General features: G+C 40.7%; 1 protein-coding gene across 1 annotated transcript; it reads right to left on the bottom strand.

Annotated features, from left to right (window-relative positions):
• Positions 1-735: 735 nt before the first annotated feature.
• LOC143325584 (cationic amino acid transporter 2) lies at positions 736-8,886 on the bottom strand. The gene is made up of 13 exons (XM_076738766.1): positions 8,853-8,886; positions 7,189-7,221; positions 6,416-6,804; positions 5,695-5,850; positions 5,442-5,607; positions 5,175-5,311; positions 4,057-4,279; positions 2,538-2,674; positions 2,341-2,443; positions 2,115-2,248; positions 1,851-2,017; positions 1,630-1,738; positions 736-1,544 (listed from the first exon to the last, which is right to left on the bottom strand). Exons 3-13 carry the CDS (start codon positions 6,783-6,785, stop codon positions 1,414-1,416), a joined length of 1,833 nt encoding a protein of 610 aa, XP_076594881.1. The 5' UTR covers positions 6,786-6,804; positions 7,189-7,221; positions 8,853-8,886; the 3' UTR covers positions 736-1,413.

Below are 8,886 nucleotides of genomic sequence, written 5' to 3'. Positions count from 1 at the left end.
AAGTGTGCTAGCAGCATGAGTCTGGCCCTCCAAAACACACCACACAGCCCAGATGAAGACTGCAGCAAGGTTATTAAAAGCATTTGGTGCCCCATAAACCTTGTGTCCAACATATGCTGACTGTCTCTCCACAGGTAAAACAAATCAACAGGCTTGACCAGCCTTCGACTAACGCACAAAATCATACATGAAAAACAATGATCAGCTAATCTTGTAAGACTTCTCATTCTTACATCTATTTATCTGTTGTTAAAGGAAAGCAGCTTTTAAATTTTCATGTCATGCATCGAATGGCCTTTAGGTGCTTTGAAACAATAACTGGATCCCAAAATTTTATACACAATATTCTGTTGTATAGACTGGAAACCACTCTGAGAAGAACTTGAGAATTTCGACTATATAAATAAACCTAATTGGACTTAACAATATCTCTGTACTCATTGGTGTAAACTGGTGAAATGACATATTTTGACACAAGAAAAGAAATGAGAGTTTTTCATATTTGATCATATCCATAGCGTGCTGTTCACGGTGAGAACAATGTAAAAGCTTTACATTGTCCTTTTGAGTGACTGGCTAAACCACGATTTTGAGCCTGACACAGGTAAGCTGCAGTGAAAGGTCCTTTTGTTCTCATGAACCCCGGATAGAGAGCTGGTCTCTGGCTCTTTATCCAAGATTAAGAGTGGAACTGGACTATTTTATGTTATCAACAGAAAACAAACTCCAGATTGTAGAAAACTGGATTCTTTATTTTTTAATTAAGGAATACAGTTACAATACATTGATAGAAAACGTGTACATAAAGTTTCCGTATTTACTCTTTGGAACAACAGACAATGACGAAAGTGAATATTAAAACAGGTTTAGAGCAAAAAATAGGACATTTCACAAGATTTTCTGTATTTACAGTACATTGTACATATTTTGCACAGGCGAGCTCGATGTCTTGATGTGTAAGTTCTCCTGTTATTCATAGTCAGAATTGTGAAAATTTGAATAAATTTCTACATTTCACATGTGTAAAATAAAGTGTAATAAAGTGGTAATTATCAACAGAAAACAGTTTGAGCCCTTTTTCTTTTTAAGGTGTTAACTACTGTGATAGTAGATTTAAAGGCTCCAGGACACAGAACATACACAGGTCCAAAAATATGTCAAGCATTATTTCACAGTTGGCAATGACAATATTTAGACACATTACAAACACCATCAACGTGTAGCAAAGTGTAAATGTGGAATAAACGTGAAAGTGATGGCTCATTTGTTCATTTGTCTGCATTTCAACACTGTCCACCTGTCAGGTATTGAACACCGCAGAATCAGCACAGGTGCATTTAAAACAGAAGTTAGACACTTAAAGCTCTCACACACTTTAACATCCCAATCTATTTCTCTCCACTCAAGCCAAGCTCAGAATTTTTCTTCTTTCATGCTGTTCATGTCTGTTCTGCCACTGATAGTTTCAATCCTTGTGTTGCTGGCCATGGAACGCTTCCTCTGAACACTGTTCCAAATGCCGTAGGCGAAATAGATGATTAACCCTGGAAGAGAAGATGGCGATCATTACAGTTCAGCAGCTAATAGATAAAAGCCCTCTAAATGTCTAAAGCAGAAATATGGTCTTACCCACTAACATCCAAATAGCATATCGTAACCATGTGTCTCCACCTAACTGGACCATCAGGTAGATGTTGATGAGTGTACTAAGTAAAGGCAATGCTGGGACTAAGGGCACCTGTGAATAGAGAAAATATGGGATGTGAGAGGATTTTCAAGTTGATGCTTATTACATCTTATGCACAAAATATTGGTGTAATTGCTCTGATACACAGCTGAAATTCTCTCACCATGAAAGATGCCTTGGTGCTATTTTGTGGGAGCCTCCAGATGAGGAAGGCGACGAGCAGCAGGATGAAGGCGAAGATGCAGACAATTGCTATGCTCCATGCTTCCATACGGGTAAGAGCGTCCATGGCCTGGTCCACAGTTAAAGACAGTGCAATCACACAGACAACTGCAGAAGAAGAAAAGATGAGTGAGAGAGACGAGAGATCAAAGAAAAGGTGCTGGAGTGCATGAGAAACAGTAAAAGAGCATTTTGTCTTACGTACCCCCGATTACAGTCAAGATTGTGACTGCTCTGGATGTGGATGAATTAGGAGATGACGGAGGCTTCAGAAAGCTAAATCTGCCATTTGATACACTGATCTTTTCGTCTTTGTCGTCAGATAAACCCTCCTGATACCTTGATTGTAAAATAAATAAATGTGTAACATGAATTGAGTTTTGCTCAGCATTCTGGGAAAAGCATTGTGGTAGAAGACACAATTAACATACCTCAATATTAAGATGCATACGGCCACAAGTGTGTAAGCAAAGAGAGTGCCAATGGACATCATTTCCACCAATGCATCCAGGTCAAACACCACAGCCATGATGGCTGAAGATGACAAACAGTCAACACAGAGTTACTCCAAGTCCACAGACCTCACCACGTGTACATTGAAGCTAATGAATAGCTGGAACATCTGTACCTGCCACAATTCCAGATGATATGGTAGCTATAGCAGGACTGCCCTTGGAGGTGACTTTGGTCAGGGGTTTGAAAAGCAGTCCGTCTCTTGCCATGGCGAACAGCACCCGGGGCATGGGGAACATCGAACCCAGCAGACTGGAGAGACCAGCGAAAGCAGGGTCAGTCAGCGACCACCTAAATGCTTGGAGCACCTGGCCAAAATTTCTTTTCTGGTGTTCTGTCTCAAACTGATATGATTATTTCATTTAGGAAGGAAAAATGTGTTGCTTTTTTATCGTGTATGTCCTGTCTTGTTTTATTTGATTTAGACTCCTCCACCTTTCCTGTCTGTCTTTATCCAATGTTTCTGAGACCACATGTGTTCATGTGGCTGTGTTTTGATTGTCTGCCTCTAACATCATATTTCTTTCTTTCCATGGTCATCTAGGTTTATTTGTGTCAAAGTGGTATTAAAAATAGCTATGGCTTGTCTAAGTAAGAAGAGTTTGCTATTAATTAATGAAGTCATACATTAATGATAAATCAGTAAACTATATCTTCACAAGTTATGGAAATCTAGAAAGGCCTTATAGGATGAGAGGAAGATGCATTTTCTTACAAATAAACAGCAGTGATTTTATACCTGTTTCTTAAAGCTGAATCAGTGGCAGGTTTCTTCCTGATTTTTTCACGCTAGTGAAAATCATTTGCACAAACTCACTGAGCTGGTAAGCATCAAAGATTTAACGCAGGCTGCCAGCTGACAAGCTTCTACCATTCAAAGATAATGAATCTGTGGACAACACGACTTTAACATTAATTCGAAGGGTCTGCATCCATGTTAACAGCTCTGTTAGCTAAATGCCAACAGCAGACAGCGGTAACATGCTGATGTTAAGCAGGTCCAGTGCAATGTTTATCATGCTCATAGTTTTGGTTTAGTATGCTAGCATTGGCTAACTAGCACTCAACAAAGTGCAGCTAAGGCTGATGCGAATGCCTTTATTGTATTTAGACATAAATCACAAAGTAGTGGACAAGTTGACATTTTGACTTATGTTAGCACTAAATATAAAGTCGGGGGATCACCAAAGTTAATTTCATAACAACATAACCACTAGCACCGGTTCAGGGTGTACCCCGCCTCTTGCCAGTTGACAGCTGGGATAGACTCCAGCCCCCCCCCACAACCGCGAAAGGGATAGTCAGTATAGAAGATGAATGAATGAATAACCACTAGCTGTGGAGAGATTTCACTCAAAAACAAAACTGTGCTTCATGGTGGTACAACAGGAAAAGTCAGGGGATCACCAGCATCATTAGGATTCTTCCTCTGGGAACCATGAAGGCCTGTACCAATTTTTATGGCAATCCATCCCCTTGTTATTGAGATATTTCAACCTGCACGGAAGTGGTGGAGCAACTAAACTGACTGACTGCAATTTTTATCGTTAACATTTTTAAACTGTGAATTATTTTCTCCAGTGGCAGTCACGACAGCGTGAGTGACCCATAGTGTACTACCAGCAGTTTCATACCTGGTGGACAGGGCACACAACGATCCCACAGCCACTACGTATTTGGCAGGACCCCAGCCAATGTGTTCAAAGGCCACCGGCAGGGGGCTTTTTTCATTGAGCATGTAGTAGGGCATCATCAGGGTGAGGGCAGCAGACACAGCAAAGTAGGCCAGGAAACAGATAAGTAGTGAGGCCACAATGCCCACAGGGACAGACTTCTGTGGGTTCTTCACCTCCTCACCTAAGAAAGGAGAAACAAAGAAAGTTATGAATTCACTAAAATTTCTTACATCACTCATTTAGGTTTATTACTTAATACAGGAGGAGGAACATCATTATGAAGTACAGTAATAAATTAATATGTAATACAATACATAAATGAAACAAACTGATCATTTGTTAACCATTTTTGACATATACTCAGTTAAAAGCTGTACAAAGACAATATAGTTCACGTTTTACCTCATCAACTTCATTGATTTATGATATATGTTTATTCTGAATTTACTTCCAGCAACATGTTTCAAACAAGTTGGGAGAGGAGCAACTAAAAACTGGGAAAGTTGTTGAACGCTCCAAAAACACCTGTTTGGAACATTCCACAGGTAAACAGGTTCATTGGTAACAGGTGATAGCATCATGACTGGATATGAAAGGGGCATTCTGGAAAGGCTCAGCCATTCACAAGTGAGGATGGAGCGAGGTTCACCACTTTGTGAACACATGATTATAGAAAGGGAACACTTCGTAAATCTATTGTCTGTAAACACAGTTTGTTTGCAAATGATTGCATTCTGTTTTTATTTACATTTTACACAGTGTCCCCAGTCTTTAAGAAACAGGATTGGAAGCGTTAAAAATCAGGGGGTTATTGCACCATCTTGACAGTGAAACTTGAGAGTTTATTACTGACCCTGGAAATAGTTTGACAAACCCAAGGAAGGTCTACCTATTAGATATTTTACAGAGCTTTCAGCCACATCTCACACTCTTCATCAGATGGAGTTTGCTCAGTTGTCAAAGAGATGGTTCGGATGTATTACGTACATTTTGTCTCCTCTACTGACAAAAATCTAACCAAAACTAACTATATATAATCACATGGATATTGATAAAGGGAGAAGCTGACTTCTTACCTGTTGTAGCAATGCAGTCAAATCCAACAAAAGCGTAGAAACATGTTGCGGCTCCAACTATCGTTCCACTGATGCCATAGGGGAAAAATCCACCCACTCCAAACTCGCTAGTCACGTTTACAGTAGAGCTTAAGTTTCTGCATTGGGGGAGAACATCATTCGTGGTTATTTACAGTGAGATAACCAGGAGAGCACTGTATTTATGTAAGATGGGATCCTGCTCACACACACAAACACAGTCAGGATTATATTGCTCTTTGACATTACTGGAGTGCTGCTGTGGCGTTGATCAAAGCCTCTTCACTGATCTCCCAGTTGGAGATGTCACCCATGACGAATCCAGAGATGGACACAAAGAGCAGCACCAGGATGTTGATTGCTGTGAAGATCTTGTTGATTATAGTTGACTCTTCCACTCCAAATGCCAGCACACCTTCATGGAAAACATGGTGAGTGTTTATGTTTTTGTACAGTATGTGTGAGTGTCGCCACGATAATGACACCAGTGTCTTCATTTTACCTGAAAGTAGCAAGATGAGAAGAGCGGCAAAGAGATCTGGGTAAGGTGCCAGGCCAGGGAGGTTCATGGGTGCATTTTTTTGTAAATAGCTTGATATGTGGCCACCTATGAGGTCATCAAATGTCCCACTCCATGCCAGTGAAACACTGGATGTCCCTGAACGGAAAAGCGCAATAAACTAATCAGTCACTGTAGTCAAACAGAAAATAATTAATCTTTCCGACTCAGTTACTTTAAAAAGCAATCCTGGTTTAAGGGGTCATCAACATGAAAGCAACAACTTTAACGAGTGGTGTAAAAAAAGGACATATCCATGTTGTTAAACCTGCAAAAATCCAAACTTTCACTGTTAAATGAGCCAAGAATTTGAACATAAGTTGAACATTCAACTACAGCGGTTAAAAGGTCACAGTGTGTTGATGGTTGATCATTTATGGGTTTCAGTGCTCTCAGTGAGCCAAACATGTTACATAAGTGGAAAATATGATAATGATATGTTTTTTTTTATAGGATGGACATCACAAGTTTGAGCCAGAGATTGATATTAGGACAGATATTAAATTGAAATAATTGTTCTGTACATCCTTGGCATAAACAAGTAAAATTTCAAACTTTCACTTTTTTCCAACAAAACGAGCATTATCAGATGAGTTCATCTCAAAAAGATATATCACTCAATAACAGAGATAATAATCATTGTAATCCTGTCTATCGCACTTGCCTATGACATAGGAGAGCAACAGATTCCACCCAGTGATGAAAGCCAGCAGCTCTCCAACAGTCACATAGCTGTAAAGGTACGCTGAGCCCGTTTTGGGAACACGGGCCCCAAACTCTGCATAGCACAGCCCGGCAAATATGGATGCCAGGGCAGCGATGAAGAATGAAATGACAATGCTGGGTCCTGCATTGTCTCTTGCCACCTCTCCAGAAAGAACGTAGACCCCAGCTCCCAAAGTGCTGCCCACACCGAGGGCCACCAGATCCAGAGTGGTCAGGCATCGTTTAAACGTGGACTGCTCCCCCTCTGGCTCCAGGGGCTTCCTCCGAGACAGGCTCTCCAGAAAGGACTTCACCCCGCCGTACGCCATGCTTCTGAAAGGGTTTGATCTGGATGGAAAGATGTAGGACGGTGGGACAGGTGGGAGCGCAGTGTGATGTTAATGAAAAACAGGGAGTAAGAGGAGGAAGGAGTGAGACGACAGGAGAGGAGTGGAGAAGAATGGGTGGATCAGTGAACCTGTGAATAATTGTCGGGTCAAGCCCACCGTAGAACATAGTCCTCAGTCTTGATGCATTTTTTAATCTCTTTTTTAGTGCAACAGTGGCTTTACATCGATAAAAGGCAACTATTAAGTCTGAAAAACAGTAAGGGAAGAAATCAAAGAAGACCTGCACATCTTAATTTAAGGTTAATAGTACCAATGTAACTGAAATGACATGTTCTGCTAACATTCCTCTGAATTTACATTAAAGACAGAAGAAGACACTCACCTCTTCTGTGAAATCTCCTGTCTCACAGGTGTGCTGAGAAGAGACAATTAACGATCTGTCGCTCTCCCTGAATTACATTATTGTTTTATACATACCCCTCTTTATCACCCTCCTGATATGATATTGCTGATGCAAGGAGTTTTCATTGCTGCCCACAGCATAAAAACAACGCCCTGCTCGAGGACTGCACTTTACTCAACCTTCATTTACTTACACAATTACTTCCTTGAACATTTCCGAGGAATGCAGGAGATTTGCTTACAATTTGCACTTCCCCTGGCTATAAAAAAAAAAAAAAAATCAATTTTCCAGTTGGCAGAGTGTGTCCTCACCTCACCAGAGCAGTATCAGGTCAGAGGCACTTTGTTCTCTCAGCTTGATGCAGGGCTACTTGTGATCAGACACTGTTAAAATCAAATGGAAAAAATGGAAAAAAAAACAGACAAACTTGAAAACCATGTTATCATAACCTGTGTTGACATTACTGTTACTTATTTATCTACTGTAAAAGACTGCACCTGTTGCAACCTGTTGGTTATTCATCATCTCACATGGCAAGGATTAGATTAATAAAAAGAAGGAAATATACTAACCACTAAGGAAATTAAACAGGCTACATTTGTATGCCCTCTTTTCTTTATTTTGGGATGTTTTCTGTATGAACACAGTGGAAAGACATGTGACATGTGTTGTTGTGAGTGACTTGTAATCTTAGTGAGGTCTGTGTCTTTGATGATCTTACACCTTCAAGATAATCCAAGACTTTAAGGTACACATTTATCTATGACTTTGGATTTTATCCCTAAAAGGGCTCATTAGAAAGAAATGCCTAAATGGGAAAAAATAAAAAAAGAAACCATACATTTTTAAAATTCCCCATGACACCATGAATAAAACATGGTTATGTACTGCATTTAAGACGATACATAAGACCCTCCAAAGCCACACACTGTGCACGGTATGTTCTCATAGTGTGTTTACATGCATGTGTTGCTTTTCAACAAGGCTGTGGCCTTTTCACTGCAGCTACCGTGTGTTGGAGTTTTCCTGCTTGTCTTATAAAAGTCGTGTCCCCGTCTCTATCTGGAGGTGTGAGCTTGCCGGCTTAAATGGCCCTGTGAGTTAATGAAACGGGAGGACAAAGCAGCTTTCATGGCTTATGCATGCAGCAGGCAGCGCACTTACTCGTTGAGAGGTAGCTTTCGCCTTCTCATCTCCCTTCAGGGGATTTTAGCTCACCTAATCCCTCCTGGCATCTACTTCAGCAGGCAGGAGGCGAGTGGGAAGGCAGCCTGTGTGGATGTTCAAAGTACCTTTGACCAAACTAAAAGCTCGGGCTTCCTATCTGCAGATCTCACTGGTTGAGATACCATTTCCAGAGGGACAGTGTAGTAATGCTTAACTAAATAACAGCTACTACACACATGATGTGCTGCTTTATGATCAGAGGTTTGACCCGATCACAGTGAAGGTCTGTTAAGGTTCATTAATGTGTTATCTAAGGCTGTCTACTGCACGTTTAGAGAAACATCTCAGGTGCAGTGTTACAGATAAATACTGCTGTCCACCACTAAAATTCACAGATGCAAGTTACAGCAGAGGTCAGGGATTTGGATCTGACTTGCTCATGGTAATTTTATTCAGTAGATACACAAATTATTTACCTGGTCTTCAATCCCACGAGGAGTGACTGGTCAC

The sequence above is a fragment of the Chaetodon auriga genome, chromosome 9, assembly GCF_051107435.1.
Source record: "Chaetodon auriga isolate fChaAug3 chromosome 9, fChaAug3.hap1, whole genome shotgun sequence".
NCBI lineage: Eukaryota > Metazoa > Chordata > Actinopteri > Chaetodontiformes > Chaetodontidae > Chaetodon > Chaetodon auriga.
The sequence above is the reverse complement of the archived record's forward strand: the minus strand, read 5'-3'. Positions and strand labels throughout refer to the sequence as shown.

What these genes read in the sequence shown, in the direction of transcription:
- LOC143325584 (XM_076738766.1), bottom strand. Translation starts at nt 6,785, where the DNA reads ATGGCGTACGGCGGGGTGAAGTCCTTTCTGGAGAGCCTGTCTCGGAGG. An exon ending in TTGTGTGCCCTGTCCACCAG is followed by an intron (nt 2,675 to 4,056) that starts GTATGAAACTGC and finishes TGGTCTCTCCAG; the next exon opens with TCTGCTGGGTTCGATGTTCC. An exon ending in TGCTATTTGGATGTTAGTGG is followed by an intron (nt 1,545 to 1,629) that starts GTAAGACCATAT and finishes CTTCTCTTCCAG; the next exon opens with GGTTAATCATCTATTTCGCC.